Source organism: Paramisgurnus dabryanus, chromosome 6 (genome assembly GCF_030506205.2).
Source record: "Paramisgurnus dabryanus chromosome 6, PD_genome_1.1, whole genome shotgun sequence".
NCBI classification, from domain to species: Eukaryota; Metazoa; Chordata; class Actinopteri; order Cypriniformes; family Cobitidae; genus Paramisgurnus; species Paramisgurnus dabryanus.
Window position 1 is genome coordinate 41,632,210 of NC_133342.1, and position 19,436 is coordinate 41,651,645.

Sequence of the window (19,436 nt, forward strand, 5' to 3'; positions counted from 1 at the left end):
GAACAGGCACAGACTAACAAACACAAGGACCTTAAATAGGGGAGAACTAATGAAGGCAACAGGTGACATGAATTAAACAATGAGGGTGACAAGGGAGCGAGGTAAAAGTGGCAAGACACCGGGAACACGTGGTCTAGGAAAACCAATACTCAGACCACGTGATCTCACACAGAACATGGGCATGTCATGATTCTGCCACAAGACTAGATTAAACATAAGATAATCTGGCAGAACCATGACATAACCCCCCCCCCCTTAAGGGGCGTATACAAGACACTCCCCAGGGGAACACTAAACACGGGACAACACTGACCGCATACAAGACATGACTAGATTTAACATAACAAATAACAACAATGGTAAACAATGACAGATAACAAGAGGGTTAGGGTGGCACAACAAAAACAACAAACAAGGGAGGGGGGTCGGGGGAAAGAAAAAGTTCACAGGGGGCTGTCCAGACAGGCTGGGACTGGGAGTGTACGGGGTCTTGGGTGAGGTCTGTGGATGAAAAGTACAGGCGGGCTTGGTGAGGGGGGCAGACTTGGTAGAGGACCTGGCAGACGAACCAGACGACAGTGCGGGGAAGTAACCGGCTGATGAATCTGGTGAGACAGGAGGTGCTGCAACCAGCAGCGGAGACGAGACGGGGACTATGACTGGAGGCGCTGCGGGCAACAGCGAAGACGAGACAGGGAACACTGCATCCGGCAGCAAAGACAAGACAGGGAACGCTGCATCCAGCAGCGAAGACAAGACAGGAGGCGTAACAGCGGGCTGGGAAGTCGAGTCAAGGGACTCTGCAGCGGGCTGTGGCAGAGGCTTTGCCGGCTGTGGTAGCAACCACCTCCTCTTCTTCTTCCTCCTCGGTCGAGGCGCAGAAGCTGCGGCAGGAGAGGTGAGGACTGTGGCAGGCACAGCAAACTCAGACGAGGACCCCTCATACGGTGAGTCCCACGAAACCCTCCTCTACCGTTTTCCGAGAAGCGAGACAGGTGGAGTGAAGCTTTCTTATATAGGAGAGGAGGGCCTCGAATCGTTTAAGGCCACAACCCCAATGGCCATATCCTCCATAATCGTGAAAAGCAGGCTGGAATGAGAAGCTCTGGTAGCGGCCGCCATCTGGCAATTAGGAGCACAAACAGACATGGCGACTCCTCTTGAGGAGGGTGTTCTGCAGATTGCCAACCTGGATCCTCGAAAACTATCATAGTCTATTGTAAGGTTTGTGTGTCTGCTGGGTTCAGTGGGCCTGTTCATTCTGTCACGATACGTTTAACAGAACCCAAACGCAAGACATGGAGATATCAAAAATAGGAATTTATTATAATAGAAAACACAAATAAACAACCCACGAGGGGGCAAAATAACATAACCAGGATAATAAAACACAAAAACACTGGAAAACTAGACTAAACAGACAAAGTACTCACACTGATCTAACAAGGCATGGAACAAGGCATGGAAACACACATGAAACAACAATGAACAGGCACAGACTAACAAACACAAGGACCTTAAATAGGGGAGAACTAATGAAGACAACAGGTGACATGAATTAAACAATGTGGGTGACAAGGGAGCGAGGTAAAAGTGACAAGACACCGGGAACATGGGGATGTCATGATTCTGCCACAAGACTAGATTAAACACAAGACAAGCTGGCAGAACCATGACAGGTTGTGATTGGTGAAGTGAATAGCGCTCACATAGCCTAAGTGGCGGGTAAAGTCTGTGCATGTTTAATAAACACATAGGGGCTATATTCACGCACGGGCTCTGAAAGTGACAAAACAATTCAAGATGCATTCACGTCTGCGCGTGATATGTACAATAGTGAAGTCAGTGGTTTGGCCACGCTAACCCATTCCCCTATATATAGGGATGGGTATCGTTAAGATTTTAACGGTATTACTACTCTTACTGATACTGCTTAACGGTCTGGTACTTTAACGGTATTCTTATCGGTACTTTGGCCAATGTTAACATTTGATCATGAACCTATGTTCACATGATTAAGTTAATTATGTGTCTGCATTTCATTATTACAAATACATTTTTGGATATCATTTCTAAATAATATACATATATTTGTTAATGCACCAGCGTGAAAGCTGCAGAAAAAATACTTTAAATAGGATATTTATCTGTAGGCTATTTTGTAAACTAACTTGAAGTGCTGTGCATTTAGCCAAATAAATGTTTACATACTGAATTTTCTTTATTTGGGATTTTAAAACAAGTAGAAAATATGTTGAATGCATAACGTCATTTCTCCCAAAAGAAGTCAACAGAATTTCAACATAAGGTAACCAATTAGGGATATTGTACATTTATTTTAAATGACGTCAACAACGTTGATTCAACATGATGTTAGCATACAGTATGCCTGACAGGTGCGGTGGGCGCGTGCAGCAGGTGACGCAAATTATGGGTCCTCCGAGGATTAGACCGTCTCATTTCAGTTCTCTTCGCGGACTTCTCAGGCTGCCACCTTGACAGACCGAGTGCTAACCCTTGAATTGGGACACAGTTTCTGTCTGCACGTAATGTACTTTTAAAAGATGCTTTGACAGATTGCTTGTGTTTCCGCCCTTACATGCAAACATCTTGTTGCACTTACCTGTATGACAACGAGCGTTGTCTGCATCAACTCTAGTAAAGTATAACCGCACTTTTGAACGTTTTGCTCTATCCGCCATTGTCAGTCTTGTTATTAAGCGGGAGTTTTCGTGCTGTTATGCGTATGCATGCACCGCGCTCGTTGTTGTGTGTGTGTGAGTGTGACAGACAGCCTCCGCGGCGCGCATGAGAGATCTCGCAGATCTCACAGACAAACATCTTAATATTATCTCAAATTAGAAATGTTTGGTGAGACAAAATGTGCACGAAAACATTATTATTCAAGAATACATAGAACATTTATTTTTATCTTTTTCTCCAGGACCGAAAGCAGAACCGATAGCGTCAGATCTTACTGATACTACGGTCTTTAATAATTTAGCCCCGGGGCAAGTTTAATAACGGGTTTCGGTACCCATCCCTACCTATACATATATATTTTCTCTTCGGATCTGCACGAATCACATAGGTGACCCATTTTGGCTTCAAAACGGCGAATTTCGCTGAAAGGTGAGGAGTTTTCATGCCTGCATTACGCAGTTCGGTTCATTTATTGAGGCTTGTGGAACACACAGTTATAACACAACATTGAACATGTGCTCAGTCTGAATACACACTTGCTCGTCTAGATTTACTCACCCTTCTATAGCTCTCTAAGGCCCCCTTGCGGGTGGATGTTGTAACACATAACAACATTATAATACCCTGACATTCGTCAACAACCTTTTTTCCATGACTAAAGCCCGGGATACACTGCACGATTATTGGCTGTCCCAGGCGAAAGATTGCCATCGTAAAACAATCATCGCGATTTCTGTGATCGTGGCTCTCCATCGGTGGTCCTATGTCGTACAATGAGACCGGTTCAAAGACAGCCGTTTTCTTGGTCTTGCATCCAAAGATAGTTTTCTGGCAGTGTCAGAAATTCGGCATGATCACCGCACAGTGTGTTTGCTGCTACGACCTGCGCGCTGGAATTTGTTTTCCACAAGCACATACTTGTGACGTTGTACTAACGTGTGATGCAGCCGCCGAAGCTTCCGTGTCATCATCGTGCATTCTACATGCCTGTCGTACACGAGTTTAAACGATCCATGTCGCACAGTGTGATAAGGTATTTATCTTATAGGAGGGCAAAAGTCCTGCAGTGTATTCTGGGCTAAAGACGAGACGATGACAAGACTGCACAGATGTCCAAAAATGCTGACTAAAACTAAATAACATGCATTATTGTTGACGAAAATAGACGGGACTAAAATGTTTACAGTTATGTTATGCCTTCAAAATACACTGAATGAGTTTGCGTTGTTGCTCAAGTTAGTACAGGTCTCATGCTACTGTTGCTACAAGCCTGTGGCTGTTGCTGCCACCCTGTAGCTGCAACACATAACTACATTGAGCAAGATGTGTATTTTGTCAGGTGACTATGACAATTAACCAATATTTGAGATATGTGAAACACTATTTGACTGAAATGGTTATCAGAAATAATCTCAGAAATAATTTAATTAAAAAAAGACTAAACAAATGTAACTAAAACTTTACTAAGACATATTGAGCTTTCTTTTGACTAAAACTAGACTAAAATGATGAGACTTTTAGTTAACCAAAAAAGATATGTTATGGATTTTCTTTTTCCGGGTGGATCATCAAGACTATTGGTCCTCCTAGTTGTCAATCAGGAGTGTTGCGCAAATTGCATTTTTAAAAAAGTAGAGAGGGCGGTTCTTTTCAAAAATTCGAGAAAATCCTCCGCTACACCTTTAATGTCTAAATATGACTAAAACTAACAAGGACATTTGGCACAAGACTAAGACTAAATAAAAAATAGGTGATAAAATTAACAGTAATTAATTATTGCAGGGCTTAACGCTATTTTTTTCTACTGGCCCGGTCACTTGTCCCACCATAAAAAAGTTCTACACGAAACAGGCCTGATTATTGTTTCAATTGTTTTTGACCTGTTTGATCCTTATAGGGTTACGACACAAAAAACTAGTTTGTATAAATTTTAGATATTGTTAAAATCAAGTTAACATTAACATTAGAACAAATAATAAATTTATGAGCAATCTTTGTCACATTGTCTTTGCTTGAATAGTTGGTTGCTCGTACCAGTGATGGTGAAACATCAGCGAGGAACTGTAACAGCAGTTATGAACATGAGTTTGTTTGTGCTGCTTCTGCTGTCAGGTTGGTGCCATTATTTAAATCTGTTTGCACAAGTATATGTGTGTACATGAATATATTTAAACATGTTCATTTTAACAGGACTTCTGTGCAGTGCTTCTGGTCTTTGGCGAAATTATCAGTACATAAAAATAAGTATGACATGGACAGATGCTCAGAGTTACTGTAGAGAGAGATACACTGATCTGGCTACTGTAGACTCGATGGATGATGTGAACAGGATGATAGATTTAGTGAATGAAACGGATGGGTACAAAGGATCAGTATGGATTGGACTGCAGAAGGCAGCACAGAAGCGTTGGGTTTGGTCAAATGGAGAAGATACCATTTCACAGTACAATGCATGGGACATATTAGAACCCTATGGAAGTGGAGATTGTGTTTTAAATTACTATAATGCTTGGTACGATGGGGAGTGTGAAAACTCCAGACGTTTTGCGTGTTACAATGGTAAGTAGTCAGTTTACTGGCTTTTAACATTCAGTTTATTTAAGAGGAGCTGAGATGTGTTTTTATTTGGCATCTTTCAATAGCAAGTACTGGATATGTCAAAATAAATTATTTGAAAAACTGGACAGATGCTCAGAGTTACTGCAGACAGCATTACACTGATCTGGCCACTGTCCAAAACTCTCAAGAGCAGCAACAGCTACATGCAGTTCTTGGAAATTCTCCTAGCTTCTGGATCGGTCTGTACTCAGACTCTTGGCAGTGGTCTGATCAGTGGAACCTCACCTTTAAAAACTGGGCAGCAGGACATCCATTGGGGAAATATGGTAACTGTGTTGCTATGTCAACAACTGACTCTGGGAAATGGGTTCGATACAGCTGTGACCAAAAGCACTATTTCATCTGCAATGGAGGTGAGTTTAACAAATTAACTTTTCAGCAGCACAAAGGTCATGGGTTAAAACATGGGCGTCGGAACCATTTTATGTGGGTGGGACAGGACCCACCCACTTTTAAAGACCAATGATAATGGACCCACCCACTTTTTCTCTAATTTAGCGCATTTTTCTGTTCACGTATCAAAACGCTGTTAGTCAAAATCCATTCCACTAGAGCAGGGATCCCCAACCTATGCTTTTTTACACCGCTGACCCGTTTCAGCTTTAAAAAGGAAATTCACGGAGGGTGCTGTTCGAACAAAGTGCTGAAAAACCTCCTTTGCGAAATGTATAATGTTTTAAGCGAAAGTAAAGGTCAAACAACCATGCATTAGGAAAATTAATAACTGCTTTATTTGTAGTATATTTTCTATAGACGTTTAAAACCATATTTCGGATTGTTTTACTTTCACTGTTTCACGAGTTTGTCTGCCCATTTAGTCTTAATAATTAATGGTAAACGAACTTAGCCTGCTGTTCTTAAAGGCAGCTCGAACCTTAGGTCGGACTCGAGCCCCAAGTTCAAATAACCGAAGAAAAAAAGAAGGAGATGAGGGGGAGAGATGCCAGAAGAATTGCGGCTGTGCGCGGAGACTCCTGTTAAAAGGATATGCTTTTAATGACAATTGACACATGTTCCTTTCAAACCTATGTTAAAAGTGTAGGCTACTCATTAAAATATTTTTACTACAGTAATAGTTTATTTTGATTATGGTGCCACGATCGCTGGATAATTTTCAAGTTTTTTACAGAAGCCTGCAATTACTTTTTTTTGCGATATCACAGAGTTGAACGTCTTTACGTATTAACATTATTTGCGAGGTACATTTGCAAATGATTCATAAAGTCATACCGATTGTATTTTGGAAGTACACATGCTCAAAGTCTTATGACAACATGTTTCCCGACGTATACCATTAAATAAATAGATCTAATTTCCAGAATCTCACATTTATATTTCTCTAAGAGAGAGAGAGATTGGGTATAACAAATAAAAAAGGTATACAAAAATTGTATCAGTTTACCTTCATTCGTTTTTCTTACCTTTTATTTCCTCAAAATAAAAAATAAACAAAAAATAAACTGTTTACTGTCAGCAGAGTAGAGAAAAAAAATGTCACAGAGCAAAATAAATGAAATATGACATCTGTCATTATTTGCAAAATATTTAAAGGGCTATTACCAGAATTCCGACCGCAATACTGTCTTTTATTTAATAAACGCAAATGTTCTGGCTAATTAAAAGGAAACATGAAAATTGCATCTATTGCAGTAAATGTACTTTTCGGGTGGCAGGGGGGGGGTTGACGTGGGGACCCACCCACTTTTCATTTGTTTTCGACGCCCATGGGTTAAAATTACAATGAATACACATAATAATTAAAACAACTTTAACTTAAATACACAAAATATAAAAGTGTCTCTTCTAAACTGAATTCACAAATCATATATACACTTCAAAAATAAACAAAATGTATTGTTTGATGTGCTTAAGCAGTTTAGTTTAATGCTACACTTTTGTTTTAGTTTTTTTTTTCAAAACACAATTTCAATGCATAAACTGACTTAAACAAGTAACTCTTTGACATAAATTTATATTTTCTTTGCTGAAAATACTCAACTAAGTTAAATCGATTAACTGCTTGCTCAGTTTAATTAAGATAAGTTTGATCTCACAGTGAAATCACCGTGAGCTCACAAGATCCTCATAATGTTGTCACAATGTGTGGGTCACAGTGATCTAAAAGTGTAACTATACTGCACACTCACTAGGAGCTCATACTACCCATAAAACACATGCTATACAAAGTTCCAGATGTCACTCAGAGAGCTAATGTGAGTTTCCTAATTGCTAAATTCTAAAACCATTTAATTGACAATAATATCAGGCAAATAAAAAGTGTCCTAAATTTTATTTTATGATCATTCCTATAATATTTCTTAGAAATTATAGGTAAGAAGGCCAAAGTTTTCCAGACATGTGTGGCGCTTTTCTATTGCATTACAGTACCCCATGGTTTGGTTTGGGTCACATCCAGTCAGCTCGCCTCACTTTGGCTTGGTTAGCTTTTCCATTGAGTTTAGTAACACTTTGGAGTGGGAGGGATTATAGGTGTGTCGTTATATTTGCGCTGCCTACTGCTGTGACATCATACAAGTGAGAGCATCGTTGTACATTCCCATATATTTATTTATTTCTCAGTAATTGAATCACAAAATTAAAATTGGCCACCACAAATAGATGTTTGCACATCGCATTTATCACTACCTCTGTCTCACATGACAGTTTCTGTATAAACACCCGACCCGTAGCGTCATTCGATGGTGCTCCGCAGAGCCTAATTTAAGTTGCATTTAACCATATAATGCTGACGTGCCCGTCGCGAATGTTGCACCACAAACTGCAAGTCTGGAAAAAACTGGTATTGTGTTCCTGATTCTCAATCTGTGGATGTTTTTCATCGCTAAAAGGGAGTTTGGGAACTTATAGCAGAGCACAGATGACAACATGTTTACTTGAGACAGCACAAGCTAGCACAAAGGTAAAGCTAATCTTTTACATTATAGCAATGACGCTGATAGTGCCAATTCTCTCTTAGACCAATCAGTGATCTACTGTGTTTTCGCGTCACGTTTGGTATCAGCTCAGGTCGCTTGGAACCCCAACCGAGGTGGTACGAAAAAAGTATCGGGTACTACGTTCTGCACCCAATGGAAAAGCTCCCAAAAGTAAGCTGACCTGACCCAAACCAAACCAAACCATGGGGTACTATGCAATGGAAAAGTGACAAAACAGTACTGTACAAAAGTCTTAGGCCACCATCACCAGCTTTGTTGTTTTAGCAAAGTTTTAATGTCCATCCATTAAAACTCTAGTTTAAGATACAAACAGAAAATACAGGAAATATGTACATAAAATTAAAAACAAAACCATTTTCAGAACTAAATGTCTTCTTCAGGCATAAGTCAGTATTTAGTGTGACTTCTCTAGGCACAAAACACATATTGAGCTTTTTTGAGGAGACGGAGAAGTCCTGAAGGCATTCGATTAGTATTAGAATTTAATTGACAATAATATCAGGCAAATAAAAAGTGTCCTAAATTTTATTTTATGATCATTCCTATAATATTTCTTAGAAAGTATAGGTAAGAAGGCCAAAGTTTTCCAGACATGTGTGGCGCTTTTCTATTGCATTACAGTACCCCATGGTTTGGTTTGGGTCACATCCAGTCAGCTCGCCTCAGTTTGGCTTGGTTAGCTTTTCCAATGAGTTTAGTAACACTTTGGAGTGGGAGGGATTATAGGTGTGTCGTTATATTTGCGCTGCCTACTGCTGTGACATCATACAAGTGAGAGCATCGTTGTACATTCCCATATATTTATTTATTTCTCAGTAATTGAATCACAAAATTAAAATTGGTATCGGGTACTACGTACTGCACCCAATGGAAAAGCTCCCAAAAGTAAGCTGACCTGACCCAAACCAAACCAAACCATGGGGTACTATGCAATGGAAAAGTGACAAAACAGTACTGTACAAAAGTCTTAGGCCACCATCACCAGCTTTGTTGTTTTAGCAAAGTTTTAATGTCCATCCATTAAAACTCTTGTTTAAGATACAAACAGAAAATACAGGAAATATGTACATAAAATTAAAAACAAAACCATTTTCAGAACTAAATGTCTTCTTCAGGCATAAGTCAGTATTTAGTGTGACTTCTCTAGGCACAAAAGACATATTGAGCTTTTTTGAGGAGACGGAGAAGTCCTGAAGGCATTCGATTAGTATTAGAATTTAATTGACAATAATATCAGGCAAATAAAAAGTGTCCTAAATTTTATTTTATGATCATTCCTATAATATTTCTTAGAAAGTATAGGTAAGAAGGCCAAAGTTTTCCAGACATGTGTGGCGCTTTTCTATTGCATTACAGTACCCCATGGTTTGGTTTGGGTCACATCCAGTCAGCTCGCCTCAGTTTGGCTTGGTTAGCTTTTCCATTGAGTTTAGTAACACTTTGGAGTGGGAGGGATTATAGGTGTGTCGTTATATTTGCGCTGCCTACTGCTGTGACATCATACAAGTGAGAGCATCGTTGTACATTCCCATATATTTATTTATTTCTCAGTAATTGAATCACAAAATTAAAATTGGCATTGGGTACTACGTACTGCACCCAATGGAAAAGCTCCCAAAAGTAAGCTGACCAGACCCAAACCAAACCAAACCATGGGGTACTATGCAATGGAAAAGTGACAAAACAGTACTGTACAAAAGTCTTAGGCCACCATCACCAGCTTTGTTGTTTTAGCAAAGTTTTAATGTCCATTCATTAAAACTCTTGTTTAAGATACAAACAGAAAATACAGAAAATATGTACATAAAATTAAAAACAAAACCATTTTCAGAACTAAATGTCTTCTTCAGGCATAAGTCAGTATTTAGTGTGACTTCTCTAGGCACAAAAGACATATTGAGCTTTTTTGAGGAGACGGAGAAGTCCTGAAGGCATTCGATTAGTATTAGAAATTAGGATTTAATTTCATTTAGGTTTAAGAGATCCTGCAGCTGCCTACTATTGCTCAAGTGGAAGGGGGGCTTATCCTAAATACTTGACACTTCAACTTTTCATACTTTTATACTGCTTTTAATACTACATACACATTTCATGTATTTTCTGGTTGTACTCTAATAAAGAGATTGAGAAATAATTATATATGATCACTATACAATTGCAATAACAACAAATCTTAAGTGTAGCCTGGTGTCCGAAGACTCTTGCACATTACTATATGTGATTTCCTGCTATGACAGAATAAGTTTGTTGTGCCCTTATATTATGACCATGCTATGAGCACACAGTGAGTGTACTGTGACCTCACATCATGACTACAGTACAGTATGAGTGCACAGTGAGTGTGGGATGACCTCATTGTGAGCAATGTAAGTTCACTCAAACTATTGTCACAATGTGAGGTCACGGTACACTTACTGTGTGCTCATTTCATGGTCACAATGTGAGGTCACTGTACTTGTGTACACCCACTTGTGCCGATTGCCTCCTCTTAATCTGCTCAAACATTTTGAAATCACAATGAGCTCACATATACTGTAGCTCACAGTTTGATTATCACCGTATAAGAATAATGTGATGTCACTGTGATCATTGCGTGATCTCACGTGTTGACTAGGATGTTATTGTTTGTTGTTCTTTACTGTTAAAATTCAGAATTTTTTGTTATGTATACATTTTTGTGGATTACCATAGCTGTGAAGTGTGAGTGTTTCACTTAGGTTCAGGATGAGCATGTTCATACCATTCTGGTATGTATGCAGCTTTACTCATTAAAGGTGGAAAAGAGGATGTTTGTTTTATACATTTTTGCAATATTACTTGAAACTGTCTTTACTAAATGATAAAAGACTATTTATTAGGTGCACTGAAAGTAATAATATTAATATACGTCATCTGTGCACAAGATAAGGCCTTAAAAACATCAGCCAATTGCTCTTGCGGTCATCGCAATCATCATTGGCCCTCTGGCTTGTCAATCACTGCCATTATGATCCTTGTGAGATACGTGCGCGCTCCAATAACTTTACACAGGCGACGTATGCGCATAGCGCATGAAACTCCGTCTTAAGTTTCGGTTTGTTTTCATTGTCGATCCTGCTTTCCTCCTCGAATTTGCACCATGGAAGAGAAAAAACCCGAAGTAGGACGCAAAAGAAAGACTTTTTTAAAGCCGCTGGGATTAGGAGAAAATTGTCAGAAGAACGTAACTTAATGTAACCAGAGTCGTTAATGGAGAAACATTTAAACGCTGGAGAGCAATGAATGAACAGAGAGGTGTCAAGACAGACGCGCAGTTCGCAAAAAATCTTCTCAACAGGTAACAGTGATTATTCTTTCTTTGTGGATGTAATTATTGTTGTACTGTTATTCAGGTATATTGACGTTGTTATTGTACTGTAGTTGTAAGGCAGTGACCAGTCTGCTACATGCTAGTTGAAATGGGAGTAAGTTAGCGTCGACTGATCTAACGTTTTAACGTCTTATGTGTTTATTATCATATCATTTCACACAATGAATTCACTGACGCGACACAGCATATGCCTGTGGCAAACAAACACTCGTTCGTGCACGAGTTTAGGAAGGCGTTCCCTAGAAATGAGCTGTGAAGGCGGGAGGCTGTTCTTACGCATGCGCTCATTTAAAAAACTCAGTAACCGTTTTTGGATTCTCGGTCGGCGAAAAACATCCTCTTTTGTGCCTTTAAGTAATCATGTGCAAATAGTCATGCAGTAAACTCATTGGTGTGTCCTGTCAGCACTATTCGTTACATATGTTAAATTTTTTTTTTTTTTTAACTGTCCAACAAAAGCAAGTAAAGTTAATTGGCTCAACACAAATTGAGTTTTTAACATGAATTTCAAAAAATTTAGTTGAGTGAACATAAGCTTATACATACATACACTTATATATTAACTTTCCTTTGTATTTCTGTAGCTAATAGACAGATTGTCAGACTGAACTTCTCCAGTGATGGGAAACAAAATTTGAAAGATCCTTCGGTACAGGATTCCATTCTTTATGAGGTTTGTCTCCATCTTGTCATCAGATTCATGTTAATGTGTTGGATGCCCATCCAAAGCATCATTTAAAGTTACTGCCATTCATGAAACCGTAGGGAAAGCACTCAATAATTTCATATTATATCTAATTAAGACCGAATCATTGTGGAAAGTCACTGCTTCAGTCAAGTGCCTCAAATAAACGTTTAACTCCATTACTTAATTGAGACATGTTAATCTTACATGATTTACTTTTTATCATGTTAAATCTACTAACTAACTACAGTAGCATAAATTATGCACGTAGTGTCAGAATCCTGCCGGATCCTGTTGGTATTTAGATCTAGTTTAGCATGGCAGGGTTCTGACAGTACATATGTTCTATGTGGGAAATGTGTGGTTGTAGTATTGGTTTATTCTGACCACGCATTTCCCGGTCTCGTCACTTTTTCCCCGATCCCTTACTCGTGATTATTTTCCAGGTGTATGTAATTTACTTTGTCCCTATTTATTGTCCTTGTGTTTGCTGTTCTGTGCACGTTCGTCTTGTCTCATGCCCTGTCGGTTCCTGTGAGTTTTTGTATTATATCTAGTCTTGATCTGTTTATGTTTTGAAGAGTTGATTGTTAGTTTGTTACGTTTAGTGTCAGTTTAGTGCTGTGTTTCCCGTGTCTTGTTTTGCCCCCTCGTGGGTTTTGTTTTTTCCTGTTTTTCCCCGTGTATTTAATAAATTCCTTTTGTTGTTACGTCCGCATCTGGGTTCGTGTTTTGTGTTACCCCATTTCCTGACACGTAGTCCTAACTGGAATAATTTAAGTTGTATTAACACTGCATGAAAAGTGGAATTTTCGTCAGAATGTGGCACTGTAGATTGTTGTGAAACTCCAAGTATACGACTGCGCATGACAATTTGCAGCCAACACCGAAAACTGCCGTAAGTTGTCAGAAGTTGACGTGGGTCTTGCTCTGAAGTTGTCCCCCCTTCCCCTAATTCTAGGGGAGGCTTTAACATGTAAATGAACATGCTGTGAGCTATACAAATGCAAATCAGGGTAGCAGCTGGGGGAGTTTTACTCAGGTGACATTCTGAGAGGTTTTAAACTTTGATTTTAATAAAATCTCTGGTATCAGTATAGCCAAATTACAAACTCTTAAATTGTAGCTTAAATTGATTTATTTTCAAAGTATGCTACACTGTTAACCCAGATATTGTCTTAATGATGTAAACATTACTTAATATTTTGAGTTTTGGACATATATATTATACCCATAATCCTTTGTCCCTGAATATTATGATTATTTAAGCTTTTTTACAGTTTTAAGAACTAATAAGAACTTTAACTACTTAAATATTTGTTAAAATGTCATAGAGGTTTATGCTCTAATATTATTCATGTTGTTTAGTTTTAAATGATAAATTACCATTTTTGTTAATGAAAGTCACCGTTCAGGTGATCAGTGTTTATTGACATAAACAGAACATTGTATTGTATTTTTCGCAGTTTTGTGTGTGTTTCAGTGGAGAATCAAGTTTATTCAATGACTGACTTAGTCATGAGTTTTGTGTAATAATACCATTTATAACACTAAGAGAATTATAAGTATAAATGAATTAAAAATAGCAAATCTTTCAACTCAGTTAACTAAGCGGAGATGTTGGACAGAGTAATTCAAAATCATCTTTAAGTTTAATGACAATCATTTATCAAAATATTTTCTTCATCATTTATCACAATACTTTCAAAATATTTTTCCCTAATTTTTTTAAACTATCCCTTTAAGTAGATTCAGTTTGTCCAGGCTAACAGTATATATTAATATCTCTGTATGTCATTAGCAATAACCAATGTTAGGTAAAAAAAAAAGATACACAAAACAATTTATTTCAACAATTTTAATTGTTTTAACAGAGTTTTAATCAGGCTCAATTTGTGCATTCTATGCAAACAACATCAAACAACATGTCAAACAACAAAATGTCTGTCTGGAAGGGAATGAAGCAAGGAAACTTGTGCAATTACATCACAGCTCAAATACTGTGCATAGTGGCATGACTACAGTTATTGAATTCACATACTGGTAATCCTGCCATACTTGTCCATCATATACATCTCCTTACACACCCTTTGGCATTTCCCGCTTTCGCCTTTCATCTAATTTCTCTTCAAATCCAAGTCTTTTAACAAGTCCTCCCAGAGACTGCACAACACTCTTGTATCAGTAAGAACGTATTGGATGGACATACTCTTCACTGCTCAAATATGTAGTCTTGGTTAGCAAGGCAGAGCCACATTTCTTCCTTAATGCAGACCTCTGCTGTGGGTGATTGTAGAATGGGATGTGATCACAAGTCCTGCAAACCTTTGTACCATCCCGTCTGAGCTCATAGGTTTCAGTAAGCATGTACACTGTCATACATTTTGGACAAACCACATACTGTAAGAAGTCGTCACGGAGAATACCAGTCCATTTCATCATGGCCAAAAGTTTCATCAACAAGTGTTCTGGTTTTTCACTTCTGGCCTGATCACTTCCATGCTCCTCCCCATCTTGTATGTGAGGATAGGCTTCACTCTGCTCCTCAGCAAGGATTTCCCCCTCGTCATCCACATAGTCATCCTATGAAAATTTAAAGGACATATTTAAAACACATGCAATGCACATACCCAGCACCACAATTGGACAATTAGAGATTGAAAAGCCCATCGTTAATATGGCCATTTGAGATTGAAAAGTCCATCATGAATGTGGCCATTTGAGATTGAAAAGCCCATTGTTAATATGGTCATTTGAGATTTAAAAAGAACATAATTAATATGCTCATTTCTCATCAATATGGCCATTTGAGTATGAAAAGATTTGAAAACTGTAGCTGAAAAAGATCATGTGCATCTCAAACAGCTAGCTTAAGTGCAATGAACCAGTTTAGTACTTTGTGGGAAATTCATCCACTTCAACTTCATTTTAGGATTTTTTAATACTTTATAAAGTGTGTTTATACTTTAGTTGCTTTCATTAGTTAACTAACAGAAATTTAAGAGTGGAAAACAATCATGTGGGTGAAAATTGTTAGGTTTTCCCATTTCAGCTCTGGATTAGCATGTATTGAACTTTATACTAGTATATCCAAATGTAATTTCATGCTTACCACACAACAGGAGATATGTTTTAGTATTGTTTAAAATGATAACATACGTAAAGCAAGCCAAGCTTATATAAAAAATATGTAATTATGCTCACCGTTGTCTGAACTGCAATTCGCTGGGTGCGTTTCTTCAAATTCTTCAATCACTTATTTTTCTGGGTCCTCGGGGGCATTTCACTTTCACCAATCTATCTAACTCCAGTAAAGTTATCCTCCGGGTCTTTACACATGACGGGACATCACTCACAGCGGGTACATGACTGGATAGCAGCAGGCTCTGTACGTTATCTGACGTAGCCCTTATGGATTTTTTTCTCCCAAACTCCATTTTTGAAATAGCGCTTTCTGTGGTCAAAATACTGTGTATGACACAGTTCAGTGTTGCAATGTTTACAGAAGCGCCGAGGTCGTTTCTTCAGTCTTGGGACTTCCATCTTTCAACTGACAGCACACTGTGTTGATATCACACAGAGCTTCCGGCACATCGCGTTTGTTGTTTATATCATACGCATGCGCGCACGTCTCACAAGATTTTCCTTATATCAATAACCTCGCATGTGATTGGAGGAGCCCGACAGGCTTCTCGCCTTCGTCCAATCACGTGCGAGGTCATGGCCACGGCTCACAGCAGTGTCGACGAGCGTAACAGACGTTTGGTTTGGTGTTTGTAACTCTCCAAGAAGAGAAGACGGGTGCACAATCCCAAGATTGCGGTAAGAATAATTTTATGTATAAGCATATTTTTTTAAGTAGCCCAATCTGTGTGTTTTGTAACTAAGAGGTGTTTTTTGTCTTGTAATTTTTAGGAGGCTTCTCTGAGGCACACTGCAGGCGCTATGAACCAGAGCAAAGGTAACGTTATGATTTAAAGAATATGTTTTTATTCTTGTATAAGGAAATAGATACGTTAATAGATCCTAGCTTAAACCCGCACATTTTGTTTTCACAGACTAACGTCGCCTCATAACAAAGCCGTGACCTCCGATTTGCTTGGGGCTATTTCAGCAAGTCCAGATTTACTGCTGAGACTGACGACATTGTTTGTAAGTATAACTTCTAATGTTTTTCCTCATTTCTTGTTTAATTGTACCGTGACTCTTTTTATTAATACCAGTCTCATTTAATTGTTTTCCAGCTGCCTGTAAGACGTATTATGAGTCGGTACGCCGGAGTTTCAGATACAAACAACCTGAACTCGCATCGCAGGCGGAAAATGCGAAAAGTTTAGCTCAGAGTCGATCCAGAAGAAAAAGGGTAAGATTTATTATATTAGATCAGTTTTTTGGCAATGTGAGTATTTTTCAGGTCATTTATTGTCTTTATTGATTGTATTACAGTTGCTGGAAGCGAGACGAAGTGTGCTGGCTGAGGATGAGATGGACATTTGGAAGTGCGCCACCATAGATCTCATGTCTGATGAGGAAGACGGCATTGTTGGCGGGGTGTCTGGATGGATTGTGCGGCCACCGCCCTCTCGCAGCCTGGAACTCTCCGAGCTCTGTGCCACGCTGCAATCCAGATTAGAGGCGATACCAAAGTACAGGGCAACTCACCATATACGCGTGAAAAAGTTTTTTACAACGTTTTTGAGGTTTTTTTTAACACTTTGATCACTTTGAAAAAGATTTTTAGGGATCTTTCCCGAACGTCTTAGGCACTTTTTGACGTGTTTGGAGGACAATATTAGAGACATTATGCTGCTTTGTACATAGTTGTGTGTTTATAAATAAAGCTCTTTCTTTGAATAAACAGCTGTGTGTTTATAAATAAACCTCTTTGTTTTCTCTTATATTCCTTGATGTTGTGAATAATGTAGTACATAGCACAATGACATTAATATATAAAAAAATGATTATAACATAAATTATTTATTATTATTATTATTATTGGGGTTTACATTTATAATGAGCCAGGGTGCCCTATAACCCCCCTCTTTAGAGTAACGGCCCGACTTGCATTTACTCACTCAGTATTGGCTGAAGCCACTACTTTTAAACAAGAAAAATCCCTTGTGATTGGCTTGAAGTGATCTGCAAACCATTCACGGGGATTTAACTTGTTTAAAAGTTGTGGCTTCAGCCAATACTGAGTGATTACATTCAAGTGGGCCATTACTCTAGTTTTGCTGCTATTCACATGCTAATTAGGCCAGAGACGCTCTACCTGGCCGGCAGAGGTTTAGCTGCTATTCATATGCTAATTAGAGGCATCACACCCGCGCGGGGCTCTCCACCTACGTCATGGTTTGTTTATGACAATTTGTGACACAGACAAACGCGACGCTCGCTGCGTGTAAATTGAGGAAAGCTGCCGAAAATTAGGGAGATTTTCGGGAGCCTACAGGGGCTTACGGGGACGAAAATCCCACTTTTCATGAAGTGTACATCAGTTCTACTGTTGATGATTCTTCAAATAAGTGTAGCACAATTTAAGCTTAAGAAATAGCGATGATTCAGTTGATGACGGTTTAATTGTTGGTCAAAAATATATTGTTTAATTGTAACTTTAACACACTATTTTAGAGATTGTGTGAGAAACCTGCTACAATGGTGTTAAGTCAAAATTAATGGTTTAAATAAAGTGAAAAATCTTTTTTGTCTGTGTAGATAGCAATTAGCCATAAATGAATCAGTCAAGTTGATTTAACATGTATTAATCTTGTTAAACTGATCTGATTCTGTTAGAATTCATCTGTGTAAAGTATAAGTAAATAAGTAGAGTTTACATGTTATTTTTATTTTAAGAGAAATTGTTTCAATCACGTTGAACCAATGTACACTATTGAATCACGTAAATCCATTATCATTATTATTATTCAAATGTGATGTGTAGCCTATTGTGTCATGATTATTCAAGTTTTTCTTTTTTTCTTGCTGGTCTTCAGATAAATATAAAGCTGAAGAGCCTTGGACTGGAGAACGCACAGATAAACTGGAGAAAGGATGAAGATGGAGAGGTGTTTCATCTGAATGAACAGAGAGTTAATTCAAGTACTCCATGTGATATACAACCCTGAACTGAGGTTTTTAATGTAAAACTTTAGAACAGTCTCAAGAGAATACAAAACACAAATATTTCATATTTAAACTGTGTTTTTAATACCTAGATTTTTTGTAAAGATTGATGTGACCATGAGTTATATGTGACCATGAGTTCATATATTCTCTTATATGAATTGTTTTAAGATGACTTTTAAATGGAGCTATAAGTTAAAGTTTATCATTATAATTGTTACATTATTTAATCGGCAGGAACAATGTTAATGCTATTCCCATTTTCAGGTGAATTTTAGATATCTGTGCAGTACTGTGTGTAATATACACTAAAAATAATTGGTGCCAAATAGCACTAAAAGCTCTTAATCATATGGGAATCATTTTTAGTGCTATATAGAACCTATAAGGCACCTATGAAGAACCATCCGAGGACGATATAGCACCACATATGGTTCTACACAGGTGCTACACAGGTAATACATAGGTGCTTTATGGCACTTAAAATGATTTTTTTTATTTTGAGGATTAATTTAAAAATAAACATAATGTAGATTTATATGTTAGAATAAAATAAAATTTGCATTGCAAAATAAGGAAAATATTAGTTACATTTTATTTCTCCTTGTAAAATATATAGCATGAAAGTAGCCATTGTATACTATTATATTTAGAGTTGCAATTTGACAAAAGTTATTTGTTCAATGAAAACAAGTTAAATGTACTTGCTGTCTCTCTCTCTCTCTTTTCAAAAAAAAACTAATGAAAATAAATGTTGGCTGTTTACTAAAAGAGTCTGTCAGCTGTCTGTCTCTCATTATTGGTATAAAACAGGTAAATGGTTAGTCTGATGTGAACACTAAAGAAATTAATGTGCTGAAAAGTTTACTCACATTGATCGTATTTTTAGAGGCTTGCCCCTTTTGCACTATACATAAGACATAAAAAATATGTTTATGATAAATTGTCCTCACTGTGGATTCAATTCAATGTGCGGCAACGAATCCTCTTGTTATGCCAC

The 19,436-nt window shown here is 38.1% G+C and overlaps 1 protein-coding gene across 1 annotated transcript; it reads left to right on the forward strand.

Moving 5' to 3' along the window:
• The first annotated feature begins 4,938 nt into the window (after positions 1-4,938).
• Positions 4,939-18,438, forward strand: LOC135767320 (macrophage mannose receptor 1-like). The gene is made up of 4 exons (XM_065276961.1): positions 4,939-5,262; positions 5,346-5,675; positions 12,213-12,301; positions 18,307-18,438. Exons 1-4 carry the CDS (start codon positions 4,950-4,952, stop codon positions 18,436-18,438), a joined length of 864 nt encoding a protein of 287 aa, XP_065133033.1. The 5' UTR covers positions 4,939-4,949.
• The last annotated feature ends 998 nt before the right edge of the window (positions 18,439-19,436 follow it).